General features: G+C 47.3%; 1 protein-coding gene and 2 pseudogenes across 3 annotated transcripts in view; 1 reads left to right on the forward strand and 2 right to left on the reverse strand.

Moving 5' to 3' along the window:
* LOC307095038 (protein SET-like) overlaps positions 1-26,945 on the forward strand; it is a 345,435-nt pseudogene that overhangs the window by 14,239 nt on the left and 304,251 nt on the right. The window lies entirely within an intron of this gene.
* On the reverse strand, positions 3,614-4,548 carry LOC307094844 (protein SET-like; annotated as a pseudogene). Its single transcript has 2 exons — positions 4,465-4,548; positions 3,614-4,371 (listed from the first exon to the last, which is right to left on the reverse strand). The product of its transcript is annotated as a protein SET-like (transcript).
* LOC307094989 (neugrin-like) lies at positions 7,069-11,230 on the reverse strand (the record flags this gene model as incomplete). The annotated part of the gene is made up of 2 exons (XM_079764205.1): positions 7,069-7,800; positions 11,195-11,230. The coding sequence occupies 2 exons, from the start codon at positions 11,228-11,230 to the stop codon at positions 7,069-7,071; spliced, it is 768 nt and encodes a 255-aa protein (XP_079620331.1).

Consider the following 26,945-nt stretch of genomic DNA (forward strand, 5'->3'; position numbering starts at 1 on the left):
TTTCATAATTTTATTGGTACTAAAAGGTGTATTCTCTTTAAGAAACACTGGCTTCCTTCATGCTACACAGATATTTTGAGATTCGACACTAATGTTTATGTAAATATTTATTTCCAGGAAATATTGTATTCTATGTGTAACCACTTGAACTATTGAGCTGCCTATGGTTTCAGTTATTTCTATGTTTGGGGTTTTATAAATAAAACAGTTGGGAATATTGTGTTGAGTTCTTTTTACAGGTGTATGTGTTACTTACCAAACTGTTCCAGTGTCAGTGAATGTGTTATATTTTAACATCTGGGGAACTGTGACCTAAAATGGTCAATCACTGTGCCTCCCGACCCACCCACAGTAACGAAAATTCTATTTTTCTGCAACCCTGCCAGCACATGTGAAGGTTAATCTTTTTAATACCATCTCTATCAGCGAGAATTGTTAACTTGCTTTTGTTTTCATTCAATTTCTGTAAAAATGTTTGATGGTGATTATTTCTTATGCATTTCTTTACATTGTCTTTATCTCCTTTGTTAAAATGTCTGTTCCTGATTTTTGTCTACTTTAAAGTTAATTTATTATCCTAACCAATAGGAGGATAGTGCAGCCTCTAAGACATATGTTTGAATTTCACTCATTCCTCAATGACTCTAGTAACTTCTTTGCCATATGGACTAGCTTTTGAATTCTAAAAACAATATGCTTTTTCTCAATTTTTACCCTATGTACTATTTATAGCCCACTTGTACCTTACAGTTAAAAGGTTAATCTGTATTTTTAACATCCTCCACCAGTGTTCTTTATGTCTAAGCATTTAATAATGCATTAAGTGAAGTCTAGGTTAGCAGTAGTTGACAATTTCACCACATTCAAACTGTCAAAATGATGGCATTGAACATGGACATAACATATTTTGGTAGTACATCATTATATTTTACTAGAGGCCCGGTGCACGAAATTCGTGCAATGGGCAGGGGGGTGTCCTTCAGCCCAACCTGCACCCTCTCCAATCTGGGTTCCCTCGGGGGATGTCTGACTGCCTGTTTAAGCCCGATCCTACAGGGATCGGGCCTCGGGCCTAAACAGGCAGTCAGACATCCCTTTCACAATCCGGAACTGCTGGCTCCCAACTGCTTACCTGCCTGCCTAATTGCCCCTAACCACTTCTGCCTGCAAACCTGATCACCCCTTAACCACTCCCCTGCAAGCCTGATCGATGCCTAACTGTTCCCCTGCCAGCCCGATCATCCCCAATTGCCTTCCCCTGACAACCCGGTCACCCCCAAATGCTCTCCCCTGCATATTCCCTCTTTATTAGATAGGGTTTTTTCTTTAACATATTGGACAGCCCTAACTGGTTTGGCTCAGTGGATGGAGCATCAGCCTGCAGACTCAAGGGTCCCAGGTTCGATTCTGTTCAAGGGCATGTACCTTGGTTAGGGGCACATACCCAGTGGGGAGTGTGCAGGAGGCAGCTGATCAATGTCTCTCTCTCATAGATGTTTCTAGCTCTCTAGCCCTTTCCCTTCCTCTCTGTAAAAAATCAATAAAATATATGTAACAAAAAAAAGAAACATTTAAGACTTCTCCATATCTGCCTGGCTGGTGTGACTCAGTGGTTGAGACCACAGTCTTCCGCCACTGGGAGGGGGATCCTGCCATGGGGACGTGTGCCCCACGCAGGCTTAGACTCAGCCCAGGCTATGGCCAGTGGGGTGCACACCCCTCGCAGGCTTAGACTGAGCCCAGGCTATGGCCGCTAGGAGGGGGATCGTGCCGTGGGGGTGCACGCCCCTCGCATGCTGAGACCCCAGCCCAGGCTACGGCTGTTGGGGTGCACGCCCATCACTGGCTTAGACTCAGCCCAGGCTACGGCCTCTGCGAGGGGGATTGCACCGTGGGGGTGTGCGCCCCTCGCACGCTGAGACCCCAGCCCACGCTAAAGCCTTGGGGTGCACGCCTCTCACTGGCTTAGACTCAGCCCAGGCTAAGGCCGTGTGGAGGGGGATTGTGCCATTGGGGTGCACGCCCCTCGCAGGCGTAGACTCAGCCCAGGCTATGGCTGCTGGGAGGGGGATCACGCTGTGGGAGTGCCCGCCCCTCGCACGCTGAGACCCCAACCCAGGCTAAGGACGTTGGGGTGCACGCCCCTCGCAGACTTAGACTCAGCCCAGGCTATGGCTGCTGGGAGGGGGATCGCGTTATGGGGTGCGCATCCCTCGCACACTGAAACCCCAGCCCAGGCTAAGGCCGTTCGGGTACACTCCCCTCGCAGGCTTAGACTCAGCCCAGGCTAAGGCCGTTCGGGTACACACCCCTCGCAGGCTTAGACTCAGCCCAGGCTATGGCCGCTGGGAGGGGGATCATGCTGTTGGGATTTATGCCCCTCGCAGGCTGAGACTCAGCCCAGGCTATGGCCACTGGGAGGGGGATCGTGCCCCTCACAGGCTGAGACCCCAGCCGAAGCTAAGGCCGCTGGGAGGGGGATCGCCCCATGGGTTGTGCGCCCCTCGCACGCTGAGACCCCAGCCCAGGCTAAGGCCATTCAGGTACACGCCCCTCACTGGCATAGACTCAGCCCAGGCTATGGCCACTGGTAGGGGGATCATGCTGTTGGGATTTACGCCCCTAGCAGGCTTAAACTCAGCCCAGGCTAAGGACGCTGGGAGGGGGATCGCGCCATGGGGGTGCGTGCCTCTCGCAGGCTGAGACCCCAGCCCAGGCTGCCGCCACTAGGCAAGAATCATGGTGTGGTTGCGCAGGTGCCTCCGAGCTGGACAACCTGCACTGCCAAGGCTGGGCAGAGGGGGACTCCGGCAGGGATGAGAGGACTGGGCGCCTCCATCTTGTGGCCATGGGCGCCGCCATTTTTGTCATGAAGTGATGGTTAATTTGCATATCACTCATTTATTAGATAGGGCTAGTGACCAGGTACCTGGATGTGTGCACATTGAAATTAAATTAATCCGGAAGTGTCTGGTGGGGCGGGACTTGGTGAGATCAGCTCAACACTTGCTAATGCTAACCTCTCACAGTCCTTCCTTAGCCGGCGGTACCTGGGGCGGTGCCGAGGCTTGAAGGGCATCTGTGTAATGTGTGGGGTCCCTCAGCCACTGGTTTGATTCCAGGGCAGGGCACATGCCTTCCAGAATCCCCTGGAGGTGTCGTGCAGGAGGTATATGATTGCTGTTTCCCTCCCTCTCCCTTTCAAAACGATGGCCTGGCCAGTGGAGATTGGGCTGAAACAGGCTCTCCGACATCCCCCGAGGTGTCCTGGATTTCGAGAGGGCAGTTCTAGGGTGACACAACCTAGAATAAGGGTCCCTCCTCTCTGCTTCTGGGGTGCGCTACCTGTGAACCACTGCTGTCAAGTAACCACAACTCACTAGGCAGGTCCAGTGTTGAGCGTCTGTCCCCTGGTGGTCATTGAAGGTCACAGTCACCAGTCAGGAAATTGGGCGCTTGCTTAGCCTTTTATATAAATAGATTTTAAGCAAACTGATACAGTAGCAATGAATGTGCTCAAGAATATTCATAATTAAATAGCTGAATTATTGAAAATGTAAGTGTTAAACATTTTTTAAAGTTTGATATATATGTAATTTATTTAAAATAAGCTTTAATATATATATATATATCCTGTATATGAATTCGTGCATGCATCATCATCTTCTTCTCCTTCCCCTTCTTCATCATCCATGTCATGAACCAAGTAGTACAGTAAAAGATTTGGCCAAATGTCATCTTTGATGACTTCTCCTAACTCATCTGCATCAGAATGGTCAGTAAACCAGGTCAAGAAGCTTTCTGGTTCCTCATGCTGTCTCTTCCTGCTGGCTTTATTCTGTGTTTGACTTAAAGTTTCATCAAATCCTTTCCAGATTTCCATTTGATTTCAGTGGACTTTGAAGATAGATCACCACTCTCATTCAGATGAAACTCTTTGGAGAGAACTTTATTTTAGAAGTAAGGATTTTCATCAAAATAAAAATCTATTCTGTAACCTGATTTAATATCTTCAAATTCTCTCACTTCAACTCTTGTCAACTAATGCAGCAACTCTTCATTCTCTTCCCAGAGCGGTGCAGACACTAGTGGATGGTTGACAAATATTGTTACCCCAAAACTTTGGGATTTTGGCGATCAATTCTGACCTCTTCTGACAAAATGGTTGGCGGAGTTTGTTATATTTCTGTTCTACTTTCAAAATCTCCTCACTGGCTTGTTCATTAAGTTGTCTATTTCATTTTGTACTTCATCAATATGTTCAATCGCTTCTTGCTGTTCTTTTTCTCGCTTTGGCACGTCCAGAGGGGTCGGATTCTTCTCCAGCTTGGGGGCTGGAGCCAGTTTCGGTTTCTTTGTTTGAGGTGGGATCTAGGACTGGCGTTTGGGGGCCATGCTGTGAGGCAAGTCCTAGGATCTGATCAATGGGAAGTCACCAGGCTCAAAGGCGTGCTGACCACTCACTTTTTCAATTTTTAAAATGAATTTAGGATTTAACCAATAGGAGGGCAGTTCAGCATCTAACACATCTCCATTCACTTCACCCATTCCTTAAGGACTCAATTGGTTTCTTTTCCATTTGGAACTATACAGTATGTTTTGAATACTGGTAGGAAAGTTGTTTTTCTCACATTTTATCTCATGCACAATTTAACGCCCACTTGCATGATACACTTTTAAGTGCTATGTTGCTAATATTTTCCACCACTTACTCCTGGTGGTAAATACTCTCATCATGATTAGTTTTGAAATGACAAAATGTTGGCAATGAACATGGGCCTGCTAGAATGTTTCAGTAGGGCATCATTATATTTTATTACAAACAGGCTGATGCATTACGTACAAGTATACTCAAGAACATTCATGATAATATAGTAAAATAATGGGAAGTGGCAAGTTTTAATTATTTTTTAAATGTTCATGTAAGTGTAACTGATTTAAAATATACATTCAAAACTATATTTTTATTGATTTCAGTGAGGAAGGGAGGGGGGATGGAGAGAGAGAGAAAGATGAATAATGAGAGAGAATCACTGATAGGCTGCCTCCTGCATGCACCACAATATGAATCCAGTCCACCACCTGAGCATGTGTCCTGACAAGGAATTGATCAGTGACCTGCAGGGTCATAGGTTAACACTCAACCAATGAACCACGCTTGCCCGGCTCTCCTACGATTTTCGGAGATCCCACACAACCTTCAACCAGGGTAGCAATGAGCAATGGCAGCTCGTCCTGGCGTATTCCCTGAATCTGCGCTCAGGGCCTCCTTTATTCTGAATGCCCAGTGAGCTAACAGCAGCCTCGCTTTGGCTCATTTATTTCCCACAATGTTTCTAGAGAGTCAAAGGAGCCAGGTGTTTCCTGTTCTATCTCTCTGCTGCTTCCTGTTCTATCATAAGGCCTACGTTTTTTCACTATCCCCAGTTTCAGTTAATGTACTCTCAAAATCTTCTGAACTTGGGCAGTGAAATCTTTTCAAACATGAAGTAATGAACTCTAACACTGATAGATCCTCCCTTCCCCCAACTGATGGACGGAGCATGACTTAAACTCCACCTGCAGCCGGACATTCCTGAACACCTTATATGGACTGTACATTGAACCACCAATCAGCACCTGCCATATACCCTAAGCCCCCAATTCCTAAGTCCCTAGGTGCCTAATCATGTGCCTTACATGAAACCACCAATCAGCGTGTGCTGAGTGCCCTAAGCCCCGTCCCCTCCTTTCTCTCCTTAAAAGGCACTCTCACCCCAGCATGCTCTCTCACTCTACACTCTCAAGCTCTCTCTCTCTCTCTCTCTCTCTCTCTCTCTCTCTCTCTCTCACTCTACACTCTCAAGCTCTCTCTCTCTCTCCCTCTCTCCCCCTCTCTCCCCCCTCTCTTTCTCTCTCTCTCTCTCTCTCTCTCTCTCTCTCTCTCAAGCTCTCTCTCTCTTTCTCTCAAGCTCTCTCTCTCTCTCTCTCCCTTTCCCCCTCTGGAAGGCGGCCGGCAGGGTGATCGCCAATAAAGCCTGTGTCCTGGTATCCCATGGTCTCCGGCCCTCTGTTTCATCTTTCAAACACTACAGACCAAGGTGAGGACGACCTGCTCCACGCTGCTTCCTGTTCCTAAACACAGGTATGCCAGGGACATTTTCTACAAAACAGACCAAGGCATGATTTTGCTTCGAGGACCTGGGAGAAAACGTGATGGTCTTCACTCAAATTGGTGTTGTTGAATCAAATCAATTTTAACACTCTTCTTTTTTTCTTGATTTTTTAGAAGAGAGGGAGACAGAGAAACATCAATGATGAGAGAGAATCATTGATCAGCTGTCTCCTGCATGCCCCCTACAGAGATGGAGCTCCCCAACCTAGGCTAGTGCCCTGACTTGGAATCCAACTAGAGATACCTTGTTTCATGGGTCCATGCCCAACCACTGAGCCATGCCATGTGGGCAAACTATCTTTTTTATTGTTGGCTCTATTACAAATAGACCCTATTTCCCCCATCCTCATCCCCCTTTGCCTCGCTCTACCCTGCCCCCACCATTTCTAGGCACTCAGCACATTATTGTCTATGTCCATGGACTGCATATATGTATATACTTATTTTTCTGCTGCATTTCACTTTACTTTGCACAAAATGAACACAACCAATTGACTAAGCAGCTCCAGAACTGTTAGTGTTCATTAATCAAGAAGTAAATGATGTCAGAAGGAACACTTTTCAATTTCTCCTATACACATATTGTAAAGACAACAAACTCCTAATATGTGACACAGGCTGGTTTCGATACATAGAAAGCCTAAGCAAGAAGGCTGAGTACTGAATATCCACATGGTCAGACCAGGAGCCATGCTCCAGGAGCTAGACTACACCTAGCCTGTTATTCACACTGCCCGCATATACATCTGCCATGTGAAGTTCACTGTCTCTTGTTAGATTGAAATCCTAGGGGCTCCTTCCATTTTCAGGCTCATCATTTCCAAGGTGGACCATCCACACACAGAAATACAGGCAGCTCCAATATGCTCGCTCAGCTGTATTTTACATAACACCTCCACCAGCCAGGCTCCAGTTCAAATTCTGTACAGGAAGTTCTCATTGTTGTCAAAGAACTCTTGCCCCCTCTGCACTACCTTGCTGCTGAAGTTCTGCTCACCGAGTTCTCTTGGCTTCAATGCTTCCAGCTCCTTCGCACTTGGCAATGCATCGCTGTCAGTGCCTCTGGTGCCCTCACAACCACTGGTGGAGTACTTCTGCAGCTCTCTGTGCTGACCTTGGGCTGAAGCAACAGGCACAAAGCTTTCCTTCTCCAGGCTCTGGACTCCTTTATTCCTTCCCTTCTGTCTCCTCGTTGTGTTTATACTCTGAGGATTCGGTTCTGTCACCCTCAAAGCTGTGCTGTGACCGTGGCCTCGGGATGAGGCTTCAGCTCCTGACACGGGGCGGCCTGCAGAAAGCAGCTCCCAGGCATCCCCAGGGCCTGGGAGCTGGCGGAGCCAGTGGGCAAGCCCAGCTTTCTGAAGGACCTTTTGATCCTGTTTCAGTTTCTTCTCCAATGTGGGCACAAACTTGCTTTTTAAAACCCTTCTGATCACATCGGAGCTAACTTCCAAGACTTCAGGCAATCTGGGAAGTGACCAGGACTCTGGAAATTCGTAATGTAAATACCGGATCTTCTCCCTGGCTCCCCTGGTCAGAGTCCTGGGCGGGGCTGCTTGGGGCTCCATTTCCCTCTGAATTTTTTGGAACAGGATGGCTTTTTTCTGTGGTCTCCCAGCGCTGGGGGAGAGAACCAATGGAAGAAGCTATGCGTGAAAGCAACATGAGTGGTTGAAGTGTCTCAGCTAAATCAGGAAGCACCCAGCCCTGGTCTCTTTGTTCATTGCCCCAGCAAATCTAACACCCACAGCAGCCCCTGAGCAAGGCAAGCTCTCTAAACGGGCAATGAAATAAGTCCCTGGTGATGGCACCATGGTCCCAAAGGAGCCAAACACCTGCCCGTGCGCTTCTGATGAGGGAAGTAGCAAAGCCCTGCCTCAGGCTGAGGCCCCAGGAGGGAGCCAGTACTGTTAAAACTGGAGAGGAACCAAGCAATATTTAGATAGATGGAGTTACATTTATTTCGCGCGAGTCCAGAGGAAAATGTCTCTCAAATTCTGGGCCCCATCATGGAGGAATTTTCTCTATTTATACGTTCCCTAACCAGGAATAGAACCAGGACCTCATGGATCATAGATGAGTGCTCAACCATTGAGCAACACCAGCAGGGCTATATTATATATTTCTTAAAATTTAATATGTCTTTTGGATCAGTGATAGTATTACAGATGTTTCCCATTTTCACTTGTGCATATATTCTTTGGGGGAACTCTCCCGGTTGTCCCCACACCCCTCTCCTGGGAGGTCTGCCAGTTTGTTCCAGTTAATCAGGCCTCTGGCCCCATCTTGTCCTTCCCCAGAGCGACATCAAAATCACTCACACTCCCTGCTGAACCACATCACCATTATTCACTAATGTCATTGGCTGGTTTGCTAGCCCTCCCCTTGGCGTTTGAGAAAACTACATTAACCAGAAAGAAATGCGAACACGTAGGCGGAGCTAAAGGACACTTTGTGTCAGTGCATCCGGTTAGGGCGGGATTTCCCCCTTCCTCCTCCTGGCGGGCATTTTGACCTCTTCAGTTTCTTCCGGGACTCACAGGCTTCAGCCCACTCGCGGTGAGTAGGAGGAGGCCTGGGAGGCAGCGTCCTTGCTGTGCAGGGTGTTTCTGAGGCTTTTTAAGCACCATCAGGCCGGGTGGGGCCTCCGCGCCTCATATACTGCACTCTGCTTCCAGCGTTCTTTCAGCCTGACCCCATTGAACCCTGCAGCACCAGGGGAGGGGAGGTCTGAGTATCTGAGATCTGACTGTGGTTCTCCATAGGTTAGATTTAAGGGAAAAACAGTCATGGAGAGAGGCCTTCACAGCAGGATTCCAGCCTGCCTCTCTGAGTGTGGACTACCAGAGTCTGGGCAGTACCTGATTCTGTTTGAATTTGGCAAGCATTCTCTTGACCACACATGCTGAATAATAAGTAAGAGGTTGAGGAGATGATTATAGGTGGCGGGTCTGTAGCAGTGCAGGTGTGAGAGAGGTGTGGCAGAAAGAGTGATGAGCACTTGGAGAGGGAGTGTGACTTCATGGCCAGAGCACCGTGACATTGACATAAGAGTGAAAGTAGGGAGAGTCCATATCTGGTGGAGTCTGGATGATAAAATAAGGGTAATTGTTGGATAATGCCTGGAAAGGGTGATGTTTTGGTGCTACTTGCCATGTTCAGGGCTTGGATGACATTTATGTACCCACCTGCCTTTTGTTGTTGGGGGTGTCACACTTATGATTAAGAATGAGATATACATCAGTGTTCCCCAGGTTTGAAATTTTCCATGGGCATGGGTAAGGGAGAAGAGTAAGAGAGAAATGGATTATGGAGATGGTTCTCTATAATATTGGAAAATAAGGTAATTAGGAAACAACCCATCCTTGCCATGGCAAATTTGCATTTCCTTTGAAGTTGTGCCTTTGGGAATGAATCAGTGTGAGAGAAGTGTTGTTCAAAGAAATATGTCCAGCAGGCAGTGCAAAGCTATGGCCTCAGCATTCTGGGATTGTGGTTGCAAAGGTGAAGTTTGATGCTGTGTATCTGGTGTCTTTGAAGAACAGTCTGAGAGACTACACAGGTATTGCCTGACAAGACCAGTATCAAATCACTCAAACTCCCTGTATGACATCTCTTCCTACCCTATGTTCTTGACACCCACTCTACTGTCTAGAGGAAGTGTGGCGTACATGTGAATCCCAGAGCACAGTTATCTTCTATCTGTTCAACTTCCTTTATTATGGGAAGACAAAATATCGGTAGAAATATAACATGACAGTGACTTTCATGGGATGAAGCCCTGGTATCTTCTCTGGTGTGTGGAGTGGAGAGAGCAGATTGATGTGGAGTGTGGGAATATGACAGAGTTGGAACCTTAGGAGTGAATCTGATCGTGGGCTGTACTGTCCCCATTATGACGGTATATGAACGTTGAGGATGTGGCCATTGTCTTCTCTCAGGAGGAATGGGGGCTCCTTGATTAGCCTCAGAGACTTCTTTACTGCGATGCGATGCTGGAAGTTTTGACACTTGTGTCATCTGTAGGTAAAACCTTCACATTATCCCAGTGTCCTGGGATGATGTTCTCTCTTCCTTTATTCCTCTGATGTAGCTTTCACTCTTCTACAGCCAGACCATGGGCTCTGGTCATTTCCCCCACTGTCCTGTCAAATGTGCTGTGGCTGCCATGGGTGAGGTCTGTGGAGAGCCCTGAGCGAAGAACTCCACAAACATTGCCTCAGACAGTGCAGGAAGTGTCTGGAAGTCAGGAGTCTTATAGACAGCTTAATGGGTCCTACCTGCTCTTTCTTTCCCTCGGAGGGTGACTATGTCCAGATTCATCACTTCCATTTCTACTTTTTTCCTCTAGCCAAAGGTCCTTGGTGACTACCTGTGCCAGATTATGGTCTTTACTTACCTGAATCTTGAACTTTTGTTACAAGATCACACTTCCATTGTTGGTAATATCATCTTCTGTAAATATGATTCCAAGCCAAATTGCTCTAGGCCAGTGTTGGCTGCCCATCTATATAATCTTTCATTAATACTTGGAATATTTCTGTTGTACATACTTGTAGAGAGGAATGTGCATGCTGAAGCCTGAACTTTTATTTACAGGGTGAACATGCAGGATGGTCTCAGAAGAGGCCTGGTCCAGTTGAGTTGCAAATGTGGGCTAGATATGGTGTAAGGGTGGTATTTAGAGGATACCAAGCACCTGCTCATTTCCAACAGTGTTTAGGTGCAAGTACCATGGGCAACAGCACATTTCTTCCTTTTCTCTGCCATACTTGACACTGTGCTGACTTGTCATTTCACCTGTGACCTCCTGGCCTTTGAGAACCTTCACCTGTGTGGCCTTTTTGCATCACGTGTTCCTCTGCATTGCTCCATCTTCAGCATTCTCTAACATTGACCTGCACATGTTATGAGATGCACATACGAGCTTAAATAGTTCTTGAATACTAGTAATTTATTGAATACTAGAGGCCCGGTGCATGCAAATTGTTCATGGGTAGGGTCCCTAGGTCTGGCAGGCGATCAGGTTTATTGCCTCACCATCTCCTCCATCACATACCACCCGCACGCCACCATTGCATGGTTTCTCCCCCCATCCCCTTTTACCTTCCCGCCTCCTCCTTCCCACACTCTCTCAGTGCCCTGCTGCCGCCATTGCTCACCCACCACGTTCCTCACCACACCCTGGTGGTCAGTACATGTCATAGCAAGCAATTGTTCTCCTGGTTGAACTCCCAAGGGGACACTTTGCATATCAGCCTTATGTGTGTGTGTAACTTGGAATAAGACCTAACCATATTTCAGCACAGCTTTCCATGTCACCAGCAGACAAACCATGCTGAACACTATTAGTAGAAGAATTGAGCTGACAATTCTGCCTCTCTTCCATGTGGTGCTTGCCATAGTGAGTCATATTTCATTTAAGGTCTTCCTTGTTTTCTGATCTTCACTACCCAGACCTTCATAGCAGTATCTTATAAATCCTGCCTACAGATCTTTTATTGTCAGTCAATTGCACAGAACCAACGTGTTTTGTGCAACAAACTTTTTTAAAGGGACGTCCACCTGTCACCACAGTCAGCATTCAGTTCTTCACTATCTTTCTGTTTTCACGTTGTTGGTATAAAATGGATGATGAAGAGCCCAATTCTGAGCAGAGCATATATATACCAGGAGAGTCACTGTTCAGGGCTTTTAAGACAGCTCCAGCAACCCAGAAGACCCAACTTTTTCTCAGTCTTAAAAGGTACTTTGCACCTGACTGAGTTACAAGCAGCATACTTTGATCGGAAAGCTTTTTACACTGGCACATGTGTGAGAGAATTCTGTTTCAGTGCAAACCCTCACCAGCAACACAGAGATGCCAGTGGACAGAAGCTCTAGAAAGAAGATATGGACAGGGCCTCATTTGTGTCCCACTGCAGCTTTTACTTAATATGGGTGCCTTCCACCAATAGGGAGGTTGGGAAAGACTTTCCAGCCATCTTGGGGGTTTCCCAGCACTAGGCTACTTCTAACACTGTGGAGTCACACAGCGGTAGTGAGATTTCACAGGAATTTCTCAGTGGAGGAGGTCATGATAAGTGGGGTTAATGTGAAAGAACTTCCAGCTACAACCGGAAAGTTGTTTAACATGAGGTTGTCTGCTCCAGAGAAGTGAATTATAAGTCTAAAAATGTGGGAAAGCTTTTAGAGAAATCTTTAACCTCATTCATCATAAAAGAGTTAACAGTGTAGAAGTGTAGGGATCATGGGAAGTCTGTTACCCTGAGGTCCAAACTCATTCAACAACACAAAGTCCACACTGGAGAAAAGCTGTATGAGTGTCGTGATTGCAGGATGTCCTTCAATCAAAGCAGTACCATCACTCAACACCAGAGACTTCACACTGGTGAAAACTTTAGGAGTGTAGTGAATGTGGGAAAGCTTTGACCCACAGTAATCACCTCCTTATCCACAGGAGAGTTCACACTGGAGAAAAGCCATGAGCATAATGACTGTGGGAAGTCATTTACACACAGGTTTACCCTCATTCAACACCACAGAGTTCATAGTGGAGAAAAGCCCTAAGAGTGTAGTGACTTTAGGCAACGCAGTAACTTCACTCAATACCAGAGAGTTCACAGTGGTGTAAAACCTTATGAGAGTAGTGAATGTGGGAAATCTTTTACCTGCAATAATCACCTCCTTATCCACAAGAGAGTTCACATTGGAGAAAAGCAATATGCGTGTACTGATTATGGGAAGTTTGTAATCTTTATTAATATCCTGGTGTAAATACTCTCATCCTTGTGAGGTTCAAACAGCCAATTGATGATTTTGAACATGGACATGATAATATATTTCCATAGTACATCATTATATTTTATTTTCAATATGCTGATTCAGTAGCACCAAATATGTTCAAAACTTTTCACAATAAAACAGTAAAATTATTGGGAAGCATCAAGATTAAACCTTTTCTAAAGATTGATTTAAGTAGAATTTATTTAAAATGGACATTAAAAAATATACATTTTTGGTGTTTCCCTGCATACCTGCATTGCTGACACCAAGTTCCTACTGACCTTATCAGTGCTTCATTCTCGGCCTATAAAATAATTGATGCAATAATACAGTCTGACATTGAGCTCCTCTTGAAAGATGGCGACCGGCAGGATGGTAGGGAGAGAGTGTGAGTGAGGAACCCATAGAGGAGAGTGTAGATGTCTGTGGTGTGTGTGTGTGTATGTGTGAGCTAGGGTCAGTTAGATTCTGCACGTCTTCCAAGGGGCTCCCTAACTGGGCAGTCCTAGACGGCGCAGCCCCGCGCACAAAGCGGACACTTCTCAGCGGCTGGTGCGGACGCGGAGACCACGCCATCTTGGGAAACAGAGCTGCCTGAGACGCGGATCCTGGCTTCTGACACAAACCAGGACCCTGCAGCCACTGGGCACAGAGATCTGCTATCACAGCTTCAGAACAACAAACAACAAGAATCCAGACTTCTCAGCAGAATTCCGTGAGTCAAAGAGCCTACCCCACTCCCAGCAGGCGCGCGGAGAGCACCATAGTAACTGTTAGACCCGCCCCTCCCCCAAGCTGCTGAGCGCTCACAGGCGCGCGGAGAGCGCCATAGTAACTGTTAGACCCGAGAGCGCCATAGTAACTGTTAGACCCGCCCCTCGCCCAAGCTGCCGAGCTTTGCGCAGGGACGCGCTCCCCCCTAGGGAATTTGGCGCGCACGGGATAGAAGCAGCTCCCCTTCGGGGAAATCTGTCAGTGCGCACAGAGGGCTCCCCTTCGGGGAATTTGGCTTGCGGGTCACAGCTCCCCCTTCTGGGAATCTTAGAGCGTGCACAGAAGGGCTTCCCTTTGGGGAAGTTGGCGCGCAGGACGGACTCCGCCCCCCTTCCGGGACTTTGGGAGAGTGCACCACGGAGTCAGCTCACCTTCAGGATTTTAAGAATGTGCGCTCCAGCCGATTTGGCTCAGTAGAGAGAGCACACACAGGACGCAGCTCCACTTCAGGGAATTTGACACGCCGGACACAGCTGCCTGGGATCCCTGACTCACAGCGCATTCACACTAAGAGCCAGCGACCCCAATTGTTGGTGCATGCACACACAGGGACCCTGATTCTCAACGAGAAACCACACAAGGCAACAGAGACTTTGACACTCGAGTCTTGGTGCAGACACAGGGAAACTCTGACTCCTGGCACATCCTAAGGATCTCATTTTCGGCGCATACCAACAGTGTGGTGCAGACAGGGCCCCTGATTCCAAGTGTGCACACGAGACCACACGAAACACTGGGGACACTGACCCTGGGCAAGTCTGGTTCCCACCAACCAAAGGCAGCCACACGTCCTAGTGTCAGAGCACTCCAGTGAAACTCGGGTGGAGCGAAGTCCCCACAGCACACGGCCCAGGTCCACGCAAACGGAAGCTTGAGCTTTCTGGTAATAGCCAGAATGGGGAAACGAAATATCTCACAGAGGAAAGAAAATGTGGAGTCGCCAAGAAAGGAAATTAGTGAAACTGAAGCTTGCAACATGACCGAAAAGGAGTTCAGAGTAATGGTCGTGGAATTTATACATCGGATGGATGAGAAAATCAACAACTTATGCAAGAATCAGGAAGAAATGAAAAGTGATATAGCTACAATCAAAAACACCATGGAAAGTTTCAACAGTAGACTACAAGAAGCAGAGGACCGAATTAGTGAGTTAGAAGATCAGGTACAGAAACAAGCTCAAGCTGAACAGCAATTGGAGAAAAAAATTAAAAAGCAGGAGGAAAGCCTAAGGGAGCTTCGGGACAACATGAAACGAAGTAACATGCGTATAATAGGGCTGCCAGAAGGACAAGAAGAGCAGCAGGGACTAGAAAATCTATTTGAAGAAATAATGACAGTCTGACATTGATATAGCTTACTTTAAATATTTCCTTGGAAAAAGAGACACTTTTATAATCCCATTAATGCTGTTCTAGCCTTGCACCACTATCAAAGTAAGGGGTCCTCAAACTTTTTAAACAGGGGGCCAGGCAGTTCACTGTCCCTCAGACCATTGGAGGGCCGGACTATAGTTTAAAAAAAAAACCTATGAACAAATTCCTATGCACACTGCTAAGTTGGCTGCTCAGCAGGACAGATAGCAGCTGCAAAAACACCTGGTGGGCCAGATAAATGTCCTCTGTGGGCCGCATGTGGCCTGCGGGCCGTAGTTTGAGGAGCCCCGATTTAAGTCATCATGATGGTTTTGGTATCTATTATCAGGTACATTATTGAGTTGTTACTTAAAATGTCACATATATCTGACCGAGGCCAAACAGCTAAGTGGGTCAGCGAATAATTTCAATAACGGAAGGTTGCAAGTTCCAACCCTGGTCACATCAATTACAAGAGTTAATAAAAAAAATGTATAAAATGAATGGAACAAAAAATAGATCTCTCTCTCTCTCTCTCTCTCTCTCTCTCTCCCTCTCTCTCCAGGCAGTCCTCAGGTTACTTAGGACTCGATATATGTCGTTTTGTGTTTACATGCCATTTGCCATTCTTTTATATAAAAAAAAAAAGTTCTGTCATTCGATGTAAGGTGTTTGCACGAAGTTCTCCCGGGAACCAGTTGGCCAGCAGAGTGGATGAATAAGTCATCACGCGGCGCTATACAAGGAAGATACTGTCATTCAGTCGCCGTTTATAAGCCGTTTTGGATTGTGCTTCATTCGCTCTCTTTTGTTTGTATTATTATTTTGAACACTTTTTGCCCTTCCTTATGGCTCCTAAGCATAAGGCAGATTCTTCTGATGGCAGTGCTACAAAAAGAAGGAAAGCCATGACAATGGAAGTGAAAGTAGACACAATAAGACACTTGGAAAAGGGTGAAACACCTACAAACATCGGCCGGTTTCTTGGCTTAAGTCATACGACTGTCTTGAAGATCATCAGTGATAAAAAGCATATACTTGAACATGTGAAAGGATCTGCTCCTATGAAATCCACTGTGGTTACAGAGCAGCATAGTGGTCTCATTATTGAGATGGAAAGATTATTAGTGCTTTGGCTGGATGAGCAGTATTGACAGCGTATCCCAGTTAGCCTGATGTTGATTTAGGAGAATGCTAAAAGATTGTTTGAGGCCTTGAAAGAAGAAAAGGGGGAAGGGAGTGAAAGTGAAGAGATGGTGGCTAGCAAAGGTTGGTTTATGCATTTTAAGGCTCGTGCTAATTTGCATAATCTTAAGATGCCAGGGGAAGCTGCTAGTGGTGATGCTAAAGCAGCAGGTGATTTTCCTAGTGCGTTGGCTGAGATAATTAGGGAGGGCGGTTACTGTGATCAACAAGTGTTTAATGTGCATGAGACAGGCTTGTTCTGGAAGCATATGCCTACACGTAAGTACATTGCTAAGGAGGAGAAGACAGCATCAGGCCATAAAGCCAGCAAGGAGAGATTGACTTTGCTACTTGGGGCTAATGCTGCTGGTGACTTCAAGTTGAAGCCCTTGGTGTGTCTGACCGAGAATCCAAGGGCAATCAAGGCCATATGGAAGGGTCTACTACCTGTCATCTGGAAATCTAACAAGAAGGCATGGGTGACTCGTAGCATATTTGAGGACTGGTTCATCACCCAATTTGTTCCAGAAGTCAAGGACTACTGTACTTCAAGGGGGCTGCCCTTTAAGGTGTTGCTAGTGCTGGACAATGCCCCTTGTCACCCTGCCGATTTGAATGACATTCATCCAAATGTCAAGGTGGTTTACCTTCCACGTAGCAACACCTCCCTTTTACAGCCTATGGTCCAAGGTGTCATCGCCTCTTTCAAGGCCTACTACCTCCGAAGGACATTTGCTATGGCTTTTACGGCAACTGAGAAGGATAAAGAGTTGACTCTCAATGAGTTTTCGAAATCTTACAATGTTCTTGCTGCTGTAAAAAACATTTCTGATTCTTGGGATGAAGTTAAGCAGACCAACTTGAATGGTGTTTAGAAAAAAATATGTCCCCAGTTTGTGAACAATTTCCATGGCTTCGAGGATTCCATTGAGGTTGTCATCGACAATGTTGTTGAGTTGAGTAAGCAGCTTGATTTGGAGGTGGAGGCTGAGGATGTCACAGAGCTGCTGGCATCTCATGGAGAGGAGCTATCTGCCGAGGACCTCACTCAACTGAAACAGCAGTTAATTGAAGAGGAAGACATACCAACCCCAGAGCCCAGGAGATTTACAAGCAAGGAATTAGCAGGGGCCTTTGCCATGATAGAGGATGCCTTGGCAAGGTTTGAGGCTCAGGAACCCAACATTGACAGGTACACTAAGGTTACCAGAGGGGTCATGGATAGCCTGCGGTGTTACAAGGAGATTTGGGAGGACAAGAAGAAGGTATCCTTCCAGACTAGCCTCGAACATTATTTTAAGAAGGTGGAGAGGCCTGCAACAGATTCCGTACCCTCTACCTCATATGCGTCTCCAGACTCACCTGACCCAGTATCTCCAGCACCTTCTGCAAGTTCTGCCTCTCCAGACTCACCTGACCCAGGATCTCCAGTACCTTCTGCAGGTTCTGCCTCTCCGGACTCACCTGACCTAGTATCACATGCATCTTCTGCAGGTTCTGCCTCTCAAACCTCCTCCCCGCAGAAGCCTAGTGTAAGCCTGTCTTTCTCCACTTTGCATCGTCCTGTGTGCAAGGCAAGAACAGTAGTAAAGGTAAGGATAATCCAGTATTTACCTTTATATGTACGTATGTGCTTTATGCTTTTTATTTATTTACCACAAGTAAAGGTTAAGAATTGCTATTTTTCTTTTAATTTTTTTTTACTGTTTCACTTCATTTCTGCTGTGTATGTGTGCCTTGTGAATGACTTAGGTGCTTATGTAAGTGGCTTTTGACTTACAGCGAAAATTGCATTATGTCGCGCAAAGGAACAGATTTCCGACGTAACCCGAAGTCCTACTATATATATATATCAATTACAAGAATGTATAAAATTAATGGGAAAAAAAATAGATCTCTCTCTCCCTCTCTCTCTCTCTTTCTCTTTCTCTCTCTCTCTACACACACACACACACACACACACACAGTGGACAGATTATTATAATCTCTGAATGCATAATAACCTGGACACTCAGTGTGTATATATAAGACCCTTGGTGCATGAATTCGTTCATGGGTGGGGTCCAGCCAGCCTGACCAGGGGGAGGGGACAAGGGCAGTTGGCCAGCATGCCTGCTGGTTGAACTCCTAGTCGAGGGGCAATTTGCATATTAACCTTTTATTTTATAGGATATATACTGAGTGGTCAGATTATTATGCATTCAGAGATCATAATTTCCTGGCCACTCAGTGTATATATACTAGTGGCCCAGTTCATGAATTTTGTGCATGGGAGGGGGGCGGAGAGGCAATGTCCCTCAGCGTGACCTGAACCCTCTCCAATCTGGGATCCCCTGTAGTATCAGGCCTAAACCGGCAGTAGGATATCCCTCTTGCAATCCAGGACCGCTGGCTCCTAACCACTCACCTGCCTGCCTGCCTAATCGCCCCTAACCACTTTGCTTGCTGACCTGCTCGCTCCCAACTATCCCACCCCACTGGCCTTCTCATCCTCAACTGGCCCTCCCTGCCGGCCTGTTCACCCCCAACTGCCCCCCACCCCACCATGCTGCTCACACCCAACTTCCCCCCCTGCTGGCCTGCTTGCCCACAACTGCCCCCAGCCGCTGGCATACTCGCCCCCAACTGGTCCCCCCTGCTGGCCTGACCACCTGAAAATGCCCTCCCCTCCTTGCCTGGTGACCAATAACCGCCTCTGCCTTAGCCCCGCCACCATAGCTTTGTCTGGAAGGAAGTCCGAAATGTCTCCTGGTCTAATTAGCATACTACCTTTTTATTAGTATAGACTAAGGGCCCGGTGCATGAAATTCTTGCACTGGGGGTGGGGGTCCCTCATTCCAACCTGCCCCCTCTCACATACTGTGAGCCCTCAGGGGATATCCTACTGATGGCTTAGGCCCGATCCCCACGGGAAGCGGACCTAAGCCGCAGTCTGGCCTCCCTTTGTGGGAGGCAAACAGGCTGGTCAGGGGAAGGCACCAGCCCCATCACCCTGCTGCTGCAGCCACTGCCAGTCACCACAGCCACCAAGGTGTTTTCATCAACACGACTCCAGTCCCTTTATCAAGAAAAAATGACAACTTTCTAGGCATTTTCAACATGTGTCTTTCATAGGATATGCATTTCTTTCTTTCTTTCTTTCTTTCTTTCTTTCTTTCTTTCTTTCTTTCTTTCTTTCTTTCTTTCTTTCTTTCTTTCTTTCTTCTTTCTTTCTTTTTTCCTTGCCTAAGGATATGTTTCCACTGACTTTTAGAGAATGTGGAAGAGAAAGGGAAAGACAGAGAGAAACATCAAAGTGAGAGGAACACTTTGATTGGTTGCCTCCTGCATGAGCCCTGATCTGGGCCCCGGCCATGGAGGAGTCTGCAAGGTAGGTACATGCCCTTAATCAGAATCAACCCAGACCCTGCTGTGGGCAGGCCGAGGCTCTATCCACTGAATCAAACCAGCTAGGGCAGGATATGACATTTCTTAGCCCTCCAGCAGCGGACCTTCATTTTTTTCTCCAGAAGTGTGGTGGAAAAACTCTAGATCACCTTTTTGGATTCTTATTACCCAAGTTACTAAGAATTTTACCAGTGGCATACAGGAAGCTTAGCCAATGTGCAGTCAGAAAAGGTGTTTCCTCTATAGTTCACACCAATCACAGGCTGTGCCCTGCCCAGGCCTAAAGCCTCTGGCCAAAGCTTTAGGCCTGGGAAGGTGACCTCCAGCTTCCTGTGATAGCAGACACCATCCATTGGGCAGGGGACCCCAGCTCCCTGCAATCCACCACAGGAGCAGACCCCCTCGCAAGAGCGGACCCTCAGTTGCCTGCGATCCATCGCAGACTTCCCGCTGGTGCCCAAGGCTGGAAAAGCCTCTGGCAGAGGCTTTCCCGACCTTGGGCTCGGCCAGACCCCAGCCTCCCTGCGACGGATGGCGGGAGCGGACCCCCAGTTGCCTGCGATCCATCGCAGGCTCCCTCCTGGTGCCCAAGGCTGGGAAAGCCTCCGCCGGTGATCCATCGCAGTCTCCCAGCTGGTGCCCAAGGCCGGACAAGCCTCCGGCAACTGTGGGTCGGCTCCTGCAATCCGTCGCAGGGAAGCTGGGGTCCAGCCGAGCCCAAGGCCAGAACAGCCTCCGGCGGATGGTTTCCTGGTGGGCGTGGCTGGTGGTGTAGCGAAGGTATTGTCAATTTGCATATTACTCTTTTATTAGGTAGGATAGGGGCTTGGTGCATGGGTGAAGGCCACTGGTCTGCCCTGAAGGAGGTCCTGGTTCAGGGTAGGGGTCCACTTGGGGAGAGGGGGTGGCCTGGGTGAGTGGCCTGTGGTGGTTTGTAAGCCGGCCATGTCCCCATTGGGGTGTGGGTCAACACTTGGGGTGATGCCAGCCTGGGTGAGGAACTAGGGCAGTATGCAGGCCAGCCATGCCCCCATCGGGTTAAGGGTCTATGATGGGGTGGGTGTGGCTGGTCTGAGCTTGGGGCTGAGTGCCCTTTGCAGGCTGGTCACACCCCATTGGGTTGAGGGTACCTGCTGGGCCTTTTTGTCCGCCTGGGGTAGGGGCTGAGGGACATTTGTGGGTTGTTTGCAGGCCAGCCAAACCCCCGGCCTTTTCCAGAAGGACATCCGGAAGGTCTTCAGTTTGAATTAGCATATTACTCTTTTATTAGTATATACACTGAGTGGCCAGATTATTATGACCTCTGAACGCATAATAATCTGGGCACTCAGTGTGTGTGTGTGTGTGTGTGTGTGTGTATTAGATGCCCGGTGTATGTATGAATTTTTGCATGGGTCATGGGTGGGGTCTGGCCAGCCTGGCCAGGGGGAGGGAACATGGGTGGCTGGCTGGCCTGCCTGCTGATCAAACTCCAGGTCGCAGGGACAATTTACATATTAGCCTTTTATGTACAATATACACTGAGTGGCCAGATTATTTTGTGTTCAGAAATCATAATAATCTGGCCACTCATTGTGTGTGTGTATGTGTGTGTGTATTAGTAGACCAGTGCATGAGTTTCATGCACGTGGGTAAGGGGTGTCCCTCAGCCTGGCCTGCACCCTCTCCAATGTGGGACCCCTTGGGGGATGTCAGGTGGACATTCCTCTTGCAATCCAAGACCGCTGTTTCCTAACCACTCACCTGCCTGCCTGCCTGATTGCCCCTAGCCACTCTGATGCCAGCCTGCTTATGCCCAACTGCCCCACAACGCTGGCCTTCTAACCACTACTACCCCACCTTGCTGCGTGATCACCCGCAAATGCCCTCCCCTCCTGGCCTGATCACCCCTAACTGCCTTCTCCTTGGCCCCGTCACCGTGGCTTTGTCCTGAAGGACTTCCAGCATGTCTCCCAGTCTAATTAGCATACTACCTTTTTGTTAGTACATATAGAGGTCTGGTGCACAGGTGGGGGCCGGCTGGTGTGCCCTGAAGGGGGTGGGAATCATGGCAGGGGTACTCTTGGGGGTCGGGGCTGGCCTGGGTGAGGGGCCTGGGGCTGTTTGCATGCTGGCCATGGCCCCATTGGGGTGGGGGTCCCCACTGGGAGCGGTGCATGCCTGGGTAAGGAACTGGAGTAGTATGCAGGCCAGCCATGCCCCCAACAGTTTGAGTGTCCCCAATTAGAGGCGTTGCCAGCCTGGGCGAGGGGCTGAGGGCTCTTTGCAGGCAGGCAATGCCACCATTGGGGTAGGGGACCCGCTGGGGTGTGTGGCCGGCCTGAGCAAAGGGCTGAGGGTCATTTGGGGGTGGTTTACAGGACAGCCAAACCCCAGGCTTTATCTAGAAGGATATCCGGAAGGTCTCCCAGTTGAATTAACATATTACCTTTTTATGAGTGTGCATATATATAGGGACCTATGAGGACAAGCAGCCAAGGTTCTCTTGAGGGCAGAGCATGCAGTGACCCAGAAAACAGTATGGGAGGTGCCATCTATGTCAGTGTGGCAGGTGGGGAACCCGGGCTGAGCTGCACAATCACACACAGGGAATGATGACATCACTGTGGTCCCTGGGACTAAAAGCAAAGCGGCCAGACACTAACAAGGACGTACAAATGAATGAAAGGGGAGTCCATCTCTGATGGTGTCTTTATGATACGATATGGGGAATATTAGGATAATTTCTAACAAGATGGGTTGCTGTGATGCTACATGACAAGTGTAGAGCTTAGAGGCCATATATGTGCCCACCTGCCATTTCTTGTTGTGGGCTTACCCAGTGAACACTAGGAATGAGATAACATACATCAGTGTCACCGGCACTTGAAAATCCCCACCGGCATGGAGAAAGGAGAAGAGAGAAGGGTGAGAGAGAAATGTATTCCAGAGGTGGTGAACTAGAATTTGGGGAAAGAAGCTGATTAGAAAACACCCTGTCCTCGTCATGGCTTATTTATGTTACCAGTGAAGTTGTGCCTCTGGGAATGAAGCTGTGTGAGACAAGTGTGGATCAAAGAACTATGGGCAGCAGGTAATGCAGAGTGATGGCCTCAGCAAACTGGGATTGGAGTCAGAAGTGCAATGGGCATTACCATGTTGTTTGGTGTCTTGGAGGGATCATTTGGAGGACAACATTGGTATTGCCTGACAAGACCAGAGTCAAACCCATCACATTCCCATTATGTGCAACATCTCCTCCTACCCTATGTTCCTGACACCAACTATTATTGAAAGGGGGCAGTGTGACTCCTATTTGAGGATGAGAGCACAGGTAACTTGTATCTGTTCACCTGCCTTTATTGTTGTGGGAAGACACAGCATCAGTAAGAATATAAGGAGAGATTGACTTTAAGGGAACAAGGGCTGCTTTCTTCTCTGATGTGGGGAGTTGGAGAGCATATGCATGTGCAGGGTGGGTAGTATGGCAGACTTGGAATCTCAAGAGAGAATCTTCTCATGGGATGTTCTATGCCCATTATGACAGGTTATGAACTTTGAGGACGTGGCCATTGCCTTCTCTCAGGAGGAGTGGAAGATCCTTGATGAAGCTCAGAGACGTCTGTACTGTCATGTGATGGTGGAAGTGTTTGCACTTGTATCATTCATAGGTAAGACCTTCACATCTTTCCTAGTGTCCTAAGGTGATGCCCACTCGTTATTTATTCTCCAGACTTAGCACTCTCTCTCTCAAAGCCAGACCATGGGCTCAGCTAATTTCCCCCACTGTCTTGTCAAATGGGCTGTGGCTGCCAGTGCTGAGCTGTGCAAAGAACCCTGAGCAATAGACTCCATGAACCTCCCTGACACCAGTTGCCTCAGAAACTGCAGGAAGTGTCTGGGTGTCAGCAGTCTTACAGACCACTTAATGGGTCCCTCCTGCTCTTCCACTCCAGGGAGGGTGACTCTATCCATTTCCATGGCTTCCAATTCTGCACCTTTCCTGTTGATAAAGACCTCGTGTCAGTTACCTTCTTTACATACATGAACCAGGGGCTGTTCTTGTAAGACCCTCCAATTATTGTTTGTCATATTACCTTCCCTGGATACTATTGCAAGCTGAATGCTATGGGCAAGTGATGGCTGCTCACCTGTGTTGTCTTTTCATTGATACTCAGAATATTTAGTTTGTACATACTTCTAGAAAAGGAGATGCAGGGAGAACCCTGGGTTTCTCTAGGGTGAACGTATAGGATGGTCCTAGAGGATGCTTAGCCCAGCTGAGTGGCAACTGGGGGGAGGTATGATGTAAGGATGGTGTACAGATTATACCGGGAACCTGCTCCCGTACAACAGTGTTTCATGCAGGTTTCAATGGCCACACCTCATTTGTACTTTTCTTTTCCACACTTGTCACTTTGCTGACTTGTCATTTCATTGCTGACTTCTTAGATTTGGCTATCTTCATCTTTGTGTCCTTTTTACATCACCTATTCCTCTGCACATCTCTTTCTGCAGTATACTACTCCTTGGACCTATGCAAGTGCTATAAGGAGCACATACAGGCTTAAATACCCCTCAAACACCAGCTACTTGTTTATTGAATTTTGCTTGGAATGAGATGTAACCAACCTTCTGCACAGCTTGCCCATGTCACCAGCAGAGAAGATCTACTGAATGCTGTTAGCAGCAGAATGAGGTGGACAGTCCCCTTCTCTTCCGTGTGGTGCTTGCCATGTTTTTGCTCTATTTCTGTTGAAGTCTCTCTTGTTTTGTGATCTTCAGTGGTCAAGAACTTCACAGTTGCATCTTATTAGTTCATCTTTCAGGTCTTTTTTTTTCAGCCAGTTGCATGAGACTGGCACGTGTGCAAGTTGTATTATGTGCAACATCCTACCTAATAAAACAGTAATATGCAAATTGACCGTACCTTCGCTATACCCATAAGCCACGCCCACCAGTCACGCCCACCAGCCAATCAGGAGCAAATATACACATTAAACCAGCAAAGATGGCAGGGGGGTGGGGGCAGCGCCCGCTGCCGGTGGAATCCAAGCCATGATGGTAGACTGGGGCAGGCAGTTAGTGCCAGCAGCCGGCTGACAAGGTCCTGGATAGGAGCTTCGAGTCAGCCGCTGCCAGCAGCGGCTGACTCGAAGCCCCGATCAGGGATCATGGACCACAGCAGGCAGCGTGGGTTAGCGCCCGCAGCCGCCTGCCCAGGTCCGCCATCACGGATCACGGACCAGGGCAGGCAGCATGGGTTAGCGCCCGTAGCCGCCTGCCCAGGTCTGCCATCATGTATCACGGACCTGGGCAGGCGGTGTGATCACCGATCACGGACCAGAGCAGGTAGCATGGGTTAGTGCCTGTAGCCACCTGCCCAGGTCCGCCATCATGGATCACGGACCAGGGCAGGCGGCGTGGGTTAGTGCCGACAGCTGCCTGACCAGGTCCGCCATCACGGATCATGGACGAGGGCAGGCAGCATGGGTTAGCGCCCACAGCCGCCCGACCAGGTCTCCGATAGGGACTTGGAGTCTAGCATAACAAAAAGAATATTCAGCAAAAGCAGGAGACAAGGTTTCATAAGTTCTCCCCCAGGTCACCACTGTTCTCTTATACATTTTAATTAACCCAGACTTTGCCTGATGGGATTTGATTTGAATTATGCCTGATAGAGATTACATGGCATGAATTGTAGGCTCATTCCTTTTGTGGTTGCCTGACTGAGAAAGGCCTTGGAATGAGAGAAGGCACTTTTATTTTCCTTTTTCATTCTATAGAGACTGAGGAATTACAGTTATATGAAGAAGTTAGTGATAGAATGAAAGTCTCATGCTGTAGTTTTTCTGTAAGTTTTATCATGTGGACTATCAAAAACTTGGTGGGATCCTTTTCAAGAGGTGTTACAAAAATTATGTTGGAATTAACATTCAAGAATAAAAGGAGAGAAGTGAGTGATGGGTAAAGGAAAGAACTTTGTCCTAGAAACCAAATAGAAGCCACATAAACCTTCAGATTCTTACTCATTGTGCTTTGGAGGTATTAAAGGATAATTTTTAAAAAAGGTAAAATCATGACTCATAATCTGTATAGATAAAAGGCTAAGTGACCGACATTTGTCCATCCGTCTGACCAACCAGTACATATGACACACACTGGAAATTTAAAAATAAACTTTGACTTGCACACGTGCCATACATATAAAGCTCTCGCTGGCACTACTTTGAATGTTGCATTTGGTGGGAAAGTTCTTTTCAGAGGGGATTTTTGTGTCCCATCCTATACGATTGGCCATAGTACAAATAAGTTTAAAGTACTGTAGTGTTTGGGGATGTTTCAGATAGTTGTCTCTTAAAACAAATATGAGATCAGAGGATTCTGCATATAGTGAATGGTTAGTAAAACTTGGAGATGGCAAACTTGATAGCAGTTTTCATTTAGGAATGGGTATTATTGAAATTCCCCATGAAATGATTTTTAATGGATCTATTATTAAAGCCACCTTTGGAAATAGTATATCTATAGACAATATTAAAAATATATCTAAACGTGCAATTCTTTGTTCAAAAAATGAGCACGTTCAAAAATTAAATGAAGAAATTTTGGATATACTTGATGGAGATTTTCACACCTATTTGAGTGATGATTCCATTGACTCAACAGATGATGCTGAAAAGGAAAATTTTCCTATTGAATTTCTTAGTAGTATTACTCCTTCTGGAATGCCGTGTCATAAATTAAAATTGAAAGTGGGTGCAATCATCATGCTATTGAGAAATCTTAATAGTAAATGGGGTCTTTGTAATGGTACCAGATTTATTATCAAAAGATTGCGACCTAACATTATCAAAGCTGAAATATTCACAGGATCTGCAGAGGGAGAGATTGTTCTGATTCCAAGAATTGATTTGTCCCCATCTGACACTGGCCACCCATTTAAATTAATTCGAAGATAGTTTCCCGTTATGCCAGCATTTGTGATGACTATTAATAAATCACAAGGACAAACTCTAGACAGAGTAGGAATATTCCTACCTGAACCCGTTTTTGGACATGGTCAGTTAATGTTGCTTTCTCTCTCTCTCTCTTTTTTTTTTTTTAAGTATTTTTTAAAAATATTTTATTGATTTTTTTACAGAGAAGAAGGGAGAGGGGCAGAGAGTTAGAAACATCGATGAGAGAGAAACATCGATCAGCTGCCTCCTGCACACCTCCTATGGGGGATGTGCCCGCAACCAAGGTACATGCCCTTGACCGGAATCGAACCTGGGACCTTTCAGTCCACAGGGCGACACTCTATCCACTGAGCCAAACCAATTACG

Source organism: Cnephaeus nilssonii (assembly GCF_951640355.1).
Source record: "Cnephaeus nilssonii genome assembly, chromosome: 24".
NCBI classification, from domain to species: Eukaryota; Metazoa; Chordata; class Mammalia; order Chiroptera; family Vespertilionidae; genus Cnephaeus; species Cnephaeus nilssonii.